General features: G+C 42.0%; 1 protein-coding gene across 1 annotated transcript in view; it reads right to left on the minus strand.

Annotated features, from left to right (window-relative positions):
- The window catches only part of vit (vitrin), a 35,647-nt gene that overhangs the window by 16,047 nt on the left and 4,773 nt on the right, over positions 1-14,827 (minus strand). The window contains exons 2-13 of the mRNA XM_007891317.2: positions 10,988-11,085; positions 9,931-9,990; positions 8,732-8,888; positions 6,508-6,641; positions 4,260-4,337; positions 3,511-3,687; positions 2,585-2,638; positions 1,633-1,671; positions 1,475-1,534; positions 942-1,004; positions 422-490; positions 256-321 (exon numbers count right to left, since the gene is read on the minus strand). Of these exons, the coding sequence (XP_007889508.1) occupies positions 256-321; positions 422-490; positions 942-1,004; positions 1,475-1,534; positions 1,633-1,671; positions 2,585-2,638; positions 3,511-3,687; positions 4,260-4,337; positions 6,508-6,641; positions 8,732-8,888; positions 9,931-9,990; positions 10,988-11,021 (991 nt within the window). The 5' untranslated portion in view covers positions 11,022-11,085. The remainder of the gene's footprint in view (positions 1-255; positions 322-421; positions 491-941; positions 1,005-1,474; positions 1,535-1,632; positions 1,672-2,584; positions 2,639-3,510; positions 3,688-4,259; positions 4,338-6,507; positions 6,642-8,731; positions 8,889-9,930; positions 9,991-10,987; positions 11,086-14,827) is intronic.

The following is a 14,827-nucleotide window of genomic DNA, read 5'->3' on the forward strand; positions in this document are numbered from 1 at the left end:
TCACACTTACCTCTTACACACCCACCTCCGTCCACCACACTAACCGCCTGCAGACCCACCTCTGCCCGAGCACACTCACCACTTACACTCACTGCCGCCCAAGCATACGGTCACCTCTCGCACACCCAGAATTGCCAGCACACACTCACCTCTCAAATCTAACTGTAAAAGAAAAATATCCATCTTGCGAACGGTATGAGGTTGCTCTGGATATTTGGTCTAACCTGGTCTCTGCAGTTAACCAGGAACTCTTACCTGGGTTCTGATACGTTTCCACTTCAGTCCAGGTGTATGCGGAATCTGTTGCTATGCCACCACTATCTGCACAGAAGGAAAGTGTCACTTTTACCATTTTCCTGATTTTAAAATCAATTAATAAACATTTCTACAATTTGGCAATTAGTAGATTTCATGTGTTTACCTTTCTGCCGTGACTGAAGACCTGGCCATTCAGGTCTCTGCCCTGATATCTGTTTTGGTTGTGTAAACCCTGGTGATAAAGAAGCCATATTACCAAGAGTGCCTGGAAGCTTTGACAAGCAACAAGGCTGGAGTACTGAGATGTGGCTGTTTAAGTTAAGTTAACCCTTCTTCTCCCCATAAATTTCTATGGGGCTCGTTTAAGTTAGATTCTTGGAGTTAAACAACAACAAATTACATTTGTATAGTGCCTTTTATGTTGAATGACTCCCAAAGGGCTGGACAATCAGGGATTTGGACCCGATCTGGGTAAAAAAAAACACAGGGCATTGGAGAGGGAGTTGGTTCAGTAGTTAAGCTTGCACCAATTGAAGTTCACTACCTATGCCAACCTGCCTCCCAATCCAGCCCAGACTTGTGGGAAGAGAGTTTTATCTCATCACTTAGGATCTTATTCTCTGGGGGAGAATAACAGAACACAGATGAATAGATGGTTTACCAGTGGTACAGACAGAGCTCACCAGGATTAACAGGTGATCTTGCCGGGCTGCGGAATGGAACTCCTGGGTTCTGTCGGCGAATGCCTAAAACGTATAAAGTGATCATTTCAGAAGCTTTGTGGATATTCTTGTCGAAATTATTTTGGGTGTTCTAAATTGAAAAGTTTCTAGGAACGGAATAAAAGCTTCCAGGAACTTAATGATATAATAATAATAATCCTTGCATTTGATTTAGTGCTTTTCACGTCTTCTAGACATCTCAAAGCGCTTCACAGAATAGACTGTAAAATGAACTGACTGTATATTTGTGGGCAAAATGCGTCAGCCAATTGCGCACAGCAATGTCCCACAAACAGTCGTGGATTGAAATGACCAATTTTTTTTGAGGGATTATTATCAGGCATGTGGAGTAAGGAAACTTGCCCAAGGTTTCATCCTGCCGGGAATCAAACCCAGGTCTCTCGCTTGCAAGGCGAGTGCTCTAACCACTGAGCTACAGGACTCCACATACGTAATATATAACTTATATTGTGACTCCACATATAACCACATACCTGCATTTACACGGGGGTAGTTCCTGTTTGTGAATTCAGTCACTGCTGCACCTCTGAACCCTTGGAAGGAAAGATTTGCCTGTTAGTCTGGGGTTTTATTATGGGGTGTACAGACAGCAATATAGAAAAAGGCAACTATTAGTTCATTTCCCACTTACCTGGATGCTGCCCTTTTCCATATAAAGAGTGAGACTGACCTGCATTCCCAAAGAAAGCACACATTAAATCAAGGAACATATGAACAAGCTTTGACACAGGTTGAATTTAGTAGACAGCCAGATAACCACAGTAACTGTCACCAGTCCCATTGTGGATATGAAAACAATAGATTGTCAGGTCTGTGATTGTGCACGTATGTGTGATTCTCTGCTCTCTGTGTTGTGTGTTTGTGTTTATCCATGTCCTTGCCTTGATCAGATCTCTCTGCCTCGTGATGCCGAAGTAAAATAGCAAACATTCTGCACAAATTAAAGGTTTCACCCACTTCACCTGCCAACTTCACTTCTGCATCTGAACCTTATTGAGGATAAGGGGAAATGTGGTTATCTAGTGTGCGGATAAGTGGTGTTCGACTGACCATTTTTCCCCTTCTCCATGGCCAGAGGCACTGAGACTAATGTTAATGCTATGGATCAGAGATCAAACCTGAGATCTTCTCAGTCCATATGATTCTGATTTACCCTATGGGCTATTAGTTATTTTGTACAGTTTGCTTCTTTTTCTATGTTGAAGGGTTAAAGAGATGGACAATAGGATGGGGCCTGTTACGTGGCATGTGCAAAACATATGTAAATACAAGTATATTATTTGCCATGTGTAAACACATGCGTCCAGATGGAATCACAAGTGTCCTTAATTCCACAAGTGTTCTATATAAAGCATAATGCAGCTGTGTTTACACACGGTGCATAATCTGCTCTCTTTTTGCTCATGGAGAGAAAGATGCTGAATGTGACAGGCTGTAACTCTAACACTCCTGACTTGCTGCGGTGCTGCAGAAACAACAAAGGACATTATCTGAGTTTATGAAGCATAGAAATTCCATAGTTTGGCCCAGACCCTTTTGCAATACAAGGGAACAATGCCAATAAAGACCATCTGCAAACTTACTTGAAATTGCTGGAAGTTTCAAAGAGGCAGCATTTGGGATTCTGTCACTGTAACCTGCATTGACAAAATAACAATGGGTCAGGCATTTAGTGACTGAATTGTTTCCAGGGTTCACCTCCATTCTCTGCCTCCTTATTGCCTCCTTTGAATAAAAATAACCACCCATGCATTTGACATAACGGCCATAACATCTCAAAGCATTTCACAAAGTTTGTATAAAGTGCAGTGAAGTGCAATTGGGTGTATTTTGTAGACGAAAGTAGCAGCCCATTGGCACACAGCAATGGCCCCAAACAGCCAATGATCAACTTTATTTGATGGATTGTTGGCCAGGATACTGGGAGAAATTCCCTTCTCTTTTCAAATAGTGCCATGGGATCCTGAACAGGCAGACGGAACCTTGTTTCAACAACCCATCTGAAGGACAGCATCTCCAATAGTGCAGTATTTTCTGCAGGACTGCATTGGAGTGTCAATGTAGACTATGAGCTCAAAGTTCTTGATGTGGGTCTTGAAGCTATATTCTTGAATCCTAGAGGTGAGAATGCTACCAACTGCTCCAGGTTGACACCTTTGGTCAGATGAGAGAGGTATCTTGGCTGTGGAATGACTCTCCATGACCATCACCATTAGAAATCTATACTTTAACATTCTGAGATTCTAAGGCAGCAATTTCACATCTGTCATCACTAAGCTTAACCGTTCAATATAACTGAGTACAAAGATTCAAGTAAGATCCCGAGGAATTAAAATCCAATGATCTGCCATTGGTCTCAGATACGTAACATCACCCATGCCTTAGTGATCCCACAGTTACAATCGTCGCATTGTTTTCTATTTAGTTTTCTATTTGTTGATTTGTTTGCATCAAAACCAAACCCTGAAGCTGTAATAGGCTTTTCGAATAAATTCCCATCACTACTAACCTACTTCTCTCAGTTCATACAAGAGTGGCTGAGATGGCGTTGGGTGCTGGGTGGTGCTGGTTGGTTTAGGTGTTGTTGTGGGTGCCTTGGTAGTAGTTGGTACTCTGGTGGTTGGTGTCTTGGTGGTGATGACTGGTGCTCTAGTGGTGGCTGGGGCTGCGGTTGGTTTCAATCTCTCTGGATAAATAATCCCCAAAACAAAAGAAAATGGTATTAAAACTCATCACAGTACCTTTGAAAGGCTGAGGTTAAGCTTCCCACTGGGCAAGCAGCGGGAAGCTTGCTAGCGTTCACAATATCAACCCCCACTGCTTTAACTGGTTAAACTCCGGCAGTTCCCCTAACCATATTCTGGGGGGCCCAAACCTTGGCACTTGCCAACAATTTCCAGGATTAGGTGAGCAAGGTGCGTCTCTCCATTCCAGACAAACAGAAAACATAGATGTGTGGAATTTTCAGTTTGGTTTGGAGCCTCTCAAGCATGCTGCTGGGTTTCCGTGTGTGTCAAACAGAGACAAAACCTAACCTTAACTTCATTCATGACCAGGTGTAGAACCATATTCTCGTCAGTTTTTCCACCTGAATGAAAGGGCTGTCCAAGTGAGGCTTTATGTTCTGATTGCTTTGGTTCTGCTGTGAGATTCTCTGATTTGAGTAAGGAGAGTAGCAACTACTTGCAACTTATTACATTGTAATAAATTCAAACAGGACCTGCTTTACGTCTAAAGCACATCCAAAACAGGCACTACCTGTCCTTACTGTTGACTTTCTTGAGGGTAGAAATTCATGGATGGATGGATAAGTGACTCCTTTCTGCTGTTTAGGCTCTGTACAAATAGAGAGAACAAATAATAGGTCGATGACTATGATAAGAAGGACAAACATCAGAGCAAACGACATTGCAAATTTTAAAATTAATTAGCTATCAGTATGGTGCTTCTAACTATTACAGATATTCTTGAATGTTATCAGGAGAAGGAAAATGGACCTAGTTAAAAGGTAGTTAGAAATAATACTAATAAATTGGTCACTTTAATCCACGACTGTTTGTGGGACACTGCTGTACGCAATTGGATGCGGTGTTTCGCCCACAAAATATACAGCCAATTCACTTCATAGCATATTTGGTGAAGTGCTTTAAGACATCTCAATGACATGTTAAGGCGCTACAACAACAACAACAAGATTCCATTTATTGAGCGCCTTTCACGTCGGGAGGACGTCCCAAGGCGCTGTACAGTTGGGTCAGGACCTGAGCAGGGGGTAAATGGTCAGGGTGAGGGGAGGGAAGGGAGGGAGCGAGGAGGGGATAGAGAGTCGAGAGGGGAGATGAAGGCACGGTCAAAGAAAAAGTCTTGAGACCAGCCTTGAAGGAGGAAAGGGAGGAAGCGGCGAAGGCACTGGGGGATAGAGTTCCAGAGCCTAGAGGATGAGAGGCTGAAGGCCCGGCCACCGATGGTAGGATGGTTGGGGCGGGGGATGTGGAGCAGACCGGAGCCAGAGGAACGGAGGGTACGGGCAGGAAGGTAGGGGGATAGTAGGTCAGAGAGGTAGGAGGGAGCGAGGCATGAATGGCCTTGTAGGTGAGGATGAGGATCTTGAATTCGATCCTCTGGGGGATGGGGAGCCAGTGGAGGCGAGCGAGGGTGGGAGTGATGTGGTCGCGAAGCCTGGTGCGGGACAGTACACAAGCTGCAGAGTTCTGAATGACCTGCAGCTTGTGGAGGGAGGTGCCGGGAAGGCCGGCGAGGAGAGAGTTCCCATAGTCCAGCCTTGAGGTGATAAAGGCGTGGACCAGAGTTTCAGCAGCGTGAGGGGTGAGGTAGTGCCGTAGTCTGGCGATATTCCGGAGGTGATGGAAGGCGGTGCCAGTTGTGGCGCGGATATAGGGAGAAAGGACAGCTCAGGGTCGAACAGAACAACGAGGTTCCTGACTGGCTTTGAGAGGTGAAGCCTTGGATGCTGATGCTGTCAGCGCCTGAGGTGCGGAGGCGCTGACGCGAGCCAATCAGGAGGGCCTCAGCTTTACGCACGTTTAGCTGAAGAAAGTTGTCTCTCGTCCAGGACTCGATGTCAGACAGGCAGCTGTCAGGATATCGGTGGTCGTGGAGTTGAGGGTAGAGGAGGAAAGGTAGAGTTGGGTGTCATCCGCATACATGTGGAAGTTAACCCCATATCTGCGGATGATGTCACCAAGGGGGAGCATATAGAGGGTGAAGAGGAGGGGACCGAGGACAGAGTCCTGAGGGAATGAAATGCAAGGAATCTTTTTTTATTCAGTTGTGGCTAACTATCAATTCATTTAAGATACTTTCACAAATTGGTTTGGATGAAGAAGGCCCTTCGGCCAATTTGATTTCATCCTTCAAGAACTCTACTGTGCCCCCATCACGATATCAAGCTGTTTTTTTTAATGAGTCCAGTGTCCTGGCTTCTGCCAGCTTTCCCAGCAGCCTGTTCTAGTCCTCTGAGTAAATAAAAACCTTGGTATCTGTCCTGGAATTGCTCTTTCTCTACAAACCAATGTCCTTTTGTATTAATGTCATGCACCCTAAAGGTAGTATTTTCAGAGGGAGGGGCAGGTAGGAAGGAGGGAAGTGGAAGATGCTGGTCAGTAGTTAGCCATACAGTAGCAAAGTGACTTGTTCATAGTCAGTGGGGCTACTCTACAAACAGCAAATGATTGCAACATCAACTCAATTTTGTCAAATAATATTGTAGGGATTTATGAAGGAAGTGTTTTGTGCAGATAGTCCCACTGGTTTCGTGAGAACAGGTACTTCAGAACATAGATAGGTACAAGATCATTTAAGAGCATTAAAGATCACCTGGCTGGTTCAATCCTCTAAACACTATTGTTTAGTATCTCTCATTTATCTTCTCTCTATCCTTTCTGATTGATTTGTGTAACGATCAAATGAAAATCAAGATCAAAATGAGAATTAAATCTCTTTTTCAACAAAAAAAATCATACGTTTAGAGGAAAAAAGGTGTCACCTGAGACCACAAAGGATTCTTTCCATCTAGGAAGTGACAAGGAACGAATACCATTGGAAAAGCTTCCTCTGTAATTTGGCTTACTCGGCACTTTACGCACATGGATCTTTCCTCCATTGTTGTCAATGATGCCACTGTTGGAGGCAACAGACAGGTAAGTTAATATTGTTATTAATAATCATAATAATAACACTTTTCATTTGAAATGTGCCTTTCACATCAAGAGGACATCTCAAAGAGCTTCACAGGATTATACGATAAAATGCAGTGATATTGCCTAATCAGCAAACTGTGGCTTAAATCTACTCTTATACCATTATATCTCCATGTGGTTATGAGCATGTTACATACAGTATGTAACATTACGCTGTACAGTAAAGATGTTAAGCATTTTCTTTTTGGATAACAATATCTTATACAATGTCTAATACATCTTATATAATCTGTAAACTCCGGGCGTTTGGTGTTTCAGAGGCTCAAGGACAATTGACCAACAAATCAAGAGTACTTGTGAAGGAAAGGTGTCAGCCTGGCTCAGATGGTAACACTTTCACCTTTGAGTCAGAAGAATTTGGGCTTACATCAGAGCTTTGAATTTACATAAACTAGGCTGACACTCCAATACATGGGGTGCTTTGGTTGCATTGTTGGAGGTGCCGTCCTTCAGATGAGACGTTAATCTGTGGTCCCGTCTGCCTGTCCAGGTGGATATTTAAAGTTTTTATGTCACAACTCTAAAAGAGAAGCGCATTTCTCCTGGTGTCCTGTCCAATAATCTCCCAGATAAAATTAGTCATTCACTTCATGGCTGTATGTGCGACATTGTTCCATGCAAATTGATTGTTGTGTTCACCTACGAAATACACAGTCATTGCACTTTACATTAAATCCCGTGAGTGATTTGAGATGTCTGCCCAACGTGAAAAGTTGCTGTATTAAAAGGTAGGAGATTGTGAAGCACACACATTTTGGGGGATCTCTTAACATTGTGGAGGTTTCAACTGACTAAAAAGCAAGCAAGTTTTCCTATTTTCATAAATGATGACAGAGAAATGGTAACTACAGCTGAAAGAAACACAGTGATGTTAGTTGATTCATTGCTCATCATGTAAAAACAATGTGAGGCAGAGTTCCAAAATTGCACACATTTCTGTAACATTACTTCACATTGTGTTTACATGATGAGACAACATATGAAACAGTATGCACAGTACCTAGTACAAAAGGGTTGCCCAAGCTTGCCAGGCAACGCAGAGAAAGGCAACAAAGCTGATCGCCAGTATTAGAAGGAAAAGCTATGAAAAAATAGTTAAATCGGAATCTTCAGCCTTGAAAAGAGGAGTCTTGGAGATAGTTTTCAGGAGGTGTATAAAGTGCTAAATGGTATTAAAAAAATGAACCCTGAAGAGTAGTTTCAAGTACTTCAAGGCACCCCATGGTGCTCATCCCCATCAAATCAGGAGATACAACAACAACAACTTGTATTTATATAGCGTCCTTCACATGAGGCAATGAGCGGATACTCCACCATGTGGGAAACTTGGGCAATGAGCTTACTCTGATTGATGTGAGTTTCCACCTGTCAGCACCCTTCAGTTTTCTGGTTTCAAATTACACTGCACAGGTTGTCAAGGAAAAGAATCCAATTGCCTTAGATTTCTTTTTCTGATTTGCTCTCCTTGCAGACCATTCCGCACACCCAGAGCAGCTTATTTCCAATCACCATCCAGTGCTGTGTGGTTGACCTGCGGAAGGTACAGTTCACAAAAACTGTTCCATTTCTCTCCGGTTAGCAAACAAGAGTCCTTTGCTGTGACTCTGGCAGCCTGCTCCGCAATCAGTAGATCTTACCAGAGAACATAAGTAGTGGACACCCTGGGCCCTGAACTCACTGTTTGGAGCCCAGAACTCAACTGTTTGAGGTGTCACCTCTGCAAGTAAGAAGGTCGTGGGCTCAAACCATACGTCAGAACTTTATAGTCTAGGCTAACAATCCAATGCAGTGCTGGAGGAGCACCTCGTTTTCAGAGGGCAACTTGCAAATTAAACCCGTTGCTGAAGAGAGAATGAATGCCTCTGGAACTTAATAAATCATTGAGTAAAACGTCCAGTTGAACTGCTGCTAAAATAGCAGCTTTGGCCGACATCGACAAAGGGCGCTGCATATGACACTGAAGAGAATTTCAGCCCACAGTTCGGGTTAGAAAATAATAGAAACAATGACCTGTGTATAGCTGCGCCACACACGCTGGAAACAGATGCATAGACGTCCGTGCCCCACACGGCTTGCTTTGTACTGAGACATCCTGGTGAGCATTTGGCAATGAACTCTGGCACCTTAATTTTTCCAGCTCGGATGTCACAGTCTATCTGGGCCACGCCTAAAGCCACAAGAGGAAACAGATGGTTAGAGACAAAAAAAGTGAAAAGTGTTCATTCATGTTAGTTGATTCATCGCTCATCATGTAAAAACAATTCATCTTTAAAGTATTAACGTGTTGCCCTTTGCCAATGTGGCAATAAATGTATAAACAGTTGCTGCAAAATAGGACATGCAGAGACTTGTAGCCGCCCTTGTCTGTTTATTTAACCTAAATAAGTACTTTCAACCACTAAATAATATGGGGAAAAGCTTCTCCCTTTTCAAATACAGTTTGCACACAGATAGTTTCAAGAGGAGGAACAAATTAAACTTTAAATATATAATGTGTTATATTTGGCTTGGTTGTTTGGTATGAACTAGAGCATTTGAGTATGTTCAAAGGATCAGCTTAGCAGTTTGTACAACCTTTATATTACGGATATAACCCTGTGGAGTGCCTGGAATCTAAGACACCGACTCGACTGATCAAGCCCACAAAGACTCAATAACTTTAGCATTGACACCTGGTTATAAATACTAGCATCTACGAAGCACTTCAACAACCCAATTGCTGAGTGCCAGCCAACAAAAAATCCTGCAGTGTAAATAGTTTCCAGGAATCTCAGTGTATCAAGACATCAGCTCTTCATCTGTGCAAATCCTTCTTCTGCAGGTGACAGGCAACTTTTATTTGGAGATTTAGCATCTCCTGAGTTATTAACAATCTCAAGTCATTGGATTTCTTCAAATCCCTCATTCCCTCAATCAATCATCAAACTTTTCAGACATACTATAAATCCAGTACTGGGGCCAACTCCAACAAGCTTTTAATCCTGAAAAAAAACTGTATATATGCAGAGGCCCTCTGGGTGAGTGAATGTGATTCGGAGAAGGTAAATGTCAAAAAGGCTTCCCCTTGTGAAACTGCTCAGATGGTTTCAAGAGGAGGAACATTAAAAAAAATCTGCTGCACATAACTAACCAGGCAAGAAGCATCAGCTAACACACTCGCTGAGAGACAAGCACACTACAGATATTTCCAGGTCAGACTTTGCACCTACTTTGCTTTTTGCCTCTCCTTGCCTTTGGCTTTACACCATCTGCAAACATCAGCAGTAGAACTGGAAAGAAAAATAAGAGTCTTGAACATCTGCTCTTTCCACCTTCACGTGAGCTGCATTAGAGAACAGAAAAAATGTCAATTCAGAAACATGACTGTTTGACTGTCACAAGTGGAGAAATAGCACTGTCAACAACAACAACAACAACTTGTTCTTGTAAAGTCGACAGGATGATCTTCTATCTCGAAGAGCTTAACAGACAATGTTGACCAACTGCAAGGTCTAAGAGATAGGTTTTTAATAGAATTGTGGATGCATGGAAAGAGGAAACAGGTTGAAGAGGTTTGGGAAGAGAGTTCCAAAGCACAGGGTATAGTGGCTGAAACACAGGAAACAATGGTTGAATTAAATTAACAAGGACAAGAAGTAAGAAACAGGAAAACAGGAACAGAGGAAGCCATTCAGACCACTGAGATAGTTCTACCAATTTATTAGGTCTTTTAAGCCCAATACTCTGCCTTTTCACCATATCATTCAATAGCTACACTGGCCAAGTATTTGTCTATCTCTCTGATAAACCATCCGCATTGATTCCACCTCCTTCACAGCTTTCTGGGCAGAGCATCCCATTAGTATTGGAAGAGCAAGGGTAACAGGCGGGAGAATAGGACTGAACGAAATTGCATAGAAAAGGATGGGTAAGACTACGAAGGGACATGAAGATGAAGACAATCAATAATTTATGCTGCACATCTTTGCAACAGCTGCTTCTCTTTGAAACCTTGCCATCCAAACTATCCTGTATCAGAAGATCAAGGAGACATATACACAAATGTTCTTATTTAACCTCAGAAAAAAAATCACAGGTTTGATTACAGTCAAAATTAAAGAAACAATCTGAGCACAACTCTCAAATATAAAATCACAACTTACATGCAGTGTTCATCTCCTTTTGCTTATTTGGTGCATTTCTGGTCCCTGACAGATTTTATCCTATTAAATATGTCATCTTTTGCAGTTTATACATGTAAAATGGATCAGGTTTTCTGCTACCTACCTAGAACGATGATTCCAAGTGTGAATTTGTTCATTGTGCGATTGAGCCTGAGTTACAAATGGCTTTGGATTCTCCTCAGTCTATAAGCGAGCCCGTTCCTGGTCACAAGAGAGGAGAATGAGTAGTCATCGCAGGACTAATAATACTAACAACAATAATAATAATAATCCTTGCATTTGATATAGCGCTTTATCAAGTCATTGAGACGTCTCAAAGAGCTTCACAGAATATACTATAAAGTGAATTGACTGCATATTTTGTGGGCGAATCACGTCAGCCAATTGTGGAGTAAGAAAATTTGCCTAAGGTTTTACCCCGCCCAGGAATCGAACCCTGGTCCTTTTGCTTGCGAGGCAAGTGCTCTAACCAATACACTACAGGACGCACTGACTTAGTGGGAACAACATGACAAGAAAATACTGATGATTTCCTCATAGTTGTGTTTACAACAAAGCTGATCAGGTCAGTGTGCCACACTCTGTACTGTATTATTCACTCTACAGACAAATTTCTGTAAAGTGAATGACCAATTTTATTTTGGGGATTGTTAGACTGGACACCTTCTCTTTTTGAATAGTGCCATGGGGTCTTTAACATTCATCTGAGGTAGGCGGGACCTCAGTTTAATGTCTCATGTGAAAGACAGCACCTTAGCATTACTCGCAGAGTGCCAGCCTAGACTATGAATTTGAACTCACAGCCTTCTGTCTCAGAAGGCGAGACTGCTAGCAACTGACTAAGGCTGACATTAATCAATATTAATAATAATCCTTACATTTAGTCTAGCACCTTTCACATTGTGAGAGTATCTCAAAGGATTTACTGTAAAGTGCAGTGACTGTCTGTATTTTGTAGCTAGATTACATACGTAAACATAGAAAAAGAAAAAAGACATCACTTGTTATTCTTTGAGCCATTCTCCCAACATGAGACGCTTTACCAAATGTAAAATATTTCACGATGGATGTCATTCCACCCATTGACTTCCAGAGAAAAAGCTCTATTTTGGAAACTCCCTGAAGTCAAAAGAAATTCAGGAAAAAATTCCATGATTTTGCTTCATCCACACATCTATGTACAGCTAAAGTAAATTTGCTATCATCAACGGTGGAAATCTGTTGGTTTTGCAATGTCAGGCTTGCTGTGTGATGTCATTCTGTGTATGCAGTCTAACACTGAGTGTAAATGGTCAAAGCAAAACCCGTAAAACTGCCCTAAGCAGTAAACAAAGAACACATTGCCAGTCAATTCAATTCAGTCAATTCAAACTCTCCCCAGCCCAAAGCCAGTGGAAGTGGCACAATCCTACTTCATTTAAAATCTTGTAACATGTGAGTGCCCGACGGTGTCCCACTCATCACCATGATGATAACTTTCTGGTACTCCTCTCCAATGCAAGAAATAATATCACACAACCAGAACAAACCCCCATCACTAATACAGTTCAACATAGCCTTGCTCAACACAATCAATCCAGCACAGATCAGCTCTGCACAGCACAGCATTGATACGAATTTAGTAGCAGATACAATATTAATACAATACAATATCAATACAAGCGATGTAGTACTTAAGAGAATTCTCTGAAGATCTCCTCCTCATGTGTCCTGCCAAACAAGCACTACGCTGTACACCACCAGCACCCCAGACCTGAAAGGCCAGCGTCAGTGACTCTGAATGGTGGATTACTCTATTGGCATTGTGGCAGCTGTAAAATGGGATTAGGAACATTTTCCTTTTAGTGAAGCCTGAAAGGGACTCATTGCTATGCTCTCCCTGCTCGTCTTTCCATCGCTGAATCAGTACAGTTTCAGATTCACTCAAGCCTTAAATAATGAAATATCTTGAAAAGAGATGGCAAAGTTCATTCAAATGTGATATTAACTTGGTGTTTCCTGACTCTTTCTACTCTTTCCTTTCAGATTGACTAGGTCTGCAGTGATGATGGGGAGCAGAGCAGCTGCTAATGTGGCCTCACAACAGCAGCAGTGATGGAGTTAACATCGCATTGTGTGGAAGATAGATTGTGCTATTTGAGGGCGCTGCCGGACAATGGGAATAGGGGCATTACTCAAACCACATCGCCAAGCTGTGAGAGCACAGACCTTGGTCCAATGCTTTTACAGAGAGCAAAGCAAAGAGCGAGGAAGCAAAGAGTTGCATTTAAGAAAGACCTCAATACGAGAGGCTTTCATTAATTGTGCCCAGTATTGTTATAGTGTGTAACAGGAGAGTGGTCATGATAGGAAATGTTATCAGTGAGACATTTCTATGCTTATTCACTAAGAGAGAATCAACAACAACAGCTTGCATTTATATAACGCAACACCCCCACCCCCATGCAGGATAGCGCCTCAGAGTGCTGTCTTAATGAATCGTGGAGGATATTTATTATACTAGTTGAGATTACATTAACATATATTATGATGATCTGTATTGGATTTCCATAAGTACTTTTCCTATGTTACTCAAATGCTACCACAATGTATTGAGAGTGGTACGGTGATCCATACCTGTAGCAGCATTGGAGGACGCTATCTCCATGAAACAGCATCTGACTGTCAAAACTTCCTTACAAACATAAAATATAGTGATTTATTATAATCATTGAAATTAACGCAGTGCTTTATCACATTTTAAAAATATCTCAACGTGCTTCACAGGATTTTCCAAAGTGGTGTGACTTGTGCATTTCTGGTGAACAGCAGCTAATTTGTGCACAGCAATGTTCCACAAACAGCCATGATGTGAATGATCAATTTTATCTGGGAGATTGTTGGCCAGTGAAAACTCCCCTTTCCTTTCAACCAGTGCTATGGAATCTTTAATGTCTACCCGAACAGGCAGATAGGACCCAGTTCAATGTCTCATCTGTAGGATGGCACTTCCGACAATGTATTGGAGTGTCAGTCTAAGTCAAATCTCATCTCAGCAATATGTTCCCAGCTCCTGAAAGAGGCTATAATCGAGGCTGTAATCGCGAGCTTTAAAATCCTTTGCTGATGGAATAAAACAGTAATGTCCTACGCTTTTATGATTCTAGTCTACTGTCATTAGCCAAATCTTCAGCCGCTATACTCCTCCAAATACATTTTAGTTGACTGTAGACAACAACTTTAATTCTCCCTTTTCCATAATTGGTGATCTCCAATAAATCCAATCAGCTCTTCGAGACCTTCATTCCATTCAATAGCTAAATGCAAAGAGGGAAAAGATATGAAAAGAGGGTGGAGAGGGAGAGAAGCTGAAAGCCTGGGTGCAGATGACAAGGACACATAGGAAGGCAGCCAGACTGAAAACTAACACAAATAGGCAGAGTGTACATTCAGAGGGAATTGAAAAAGACTTCGGGCAAGGAGTAAAATTGGGAAAACTAGCTGATACTGATCAATAGATGTGCATTTCAGTAGAGGTGCAGCAAAAATATTAGTTCAGGACAATTAAATGCTTTGAGGAAGCAGCTAATAATATTCCAACTCACTGTGGTAAACAAGAATATACAATGTGCTCTCTCTTAGAATGGATGGAAGGTAAAAGATGAAGATCTTGAATGTGATGATCAGGGTCTGGTAGTTTGCCAAAATGATGTGGAATGTCGCAATTGGGGCATGCTAAGCGGCATTCATTGCTTTATTTTTCTTTCCTCATCCTCACTTAGTGAATTCTTCGATTGCTATCTCGGTGAAATTATGGTGATAACTCTGAAAGTTTACTCAGAATGGAGAAACCTTCGATTTGAGAGAATGTGCAGACACTCAAAATGTCTAACCTATAAGTTGGAGATTAATCTAACCTGTGCATTAACTGTCTCCCTACCCCAAATTCCCAGATGTTTATGCA

Source organism: Callorhinchus milii, unplaced genomic scaffold (genome assembly GCF_018977255.1).
Source record: "Callorhinchus milii isolate IMCB2004 unplaced genomic scaffold, IMCB_Cmil_1.0 Scaffold3, whole genome shotgun sequence".
Taxonomy (NCBI): Eukaryota; Metazoa; Chordata; class Chondrichthyes; order Chimaeriformes; family Callorhinchidae; genus Callorhinchus; species Callorhinchus milii.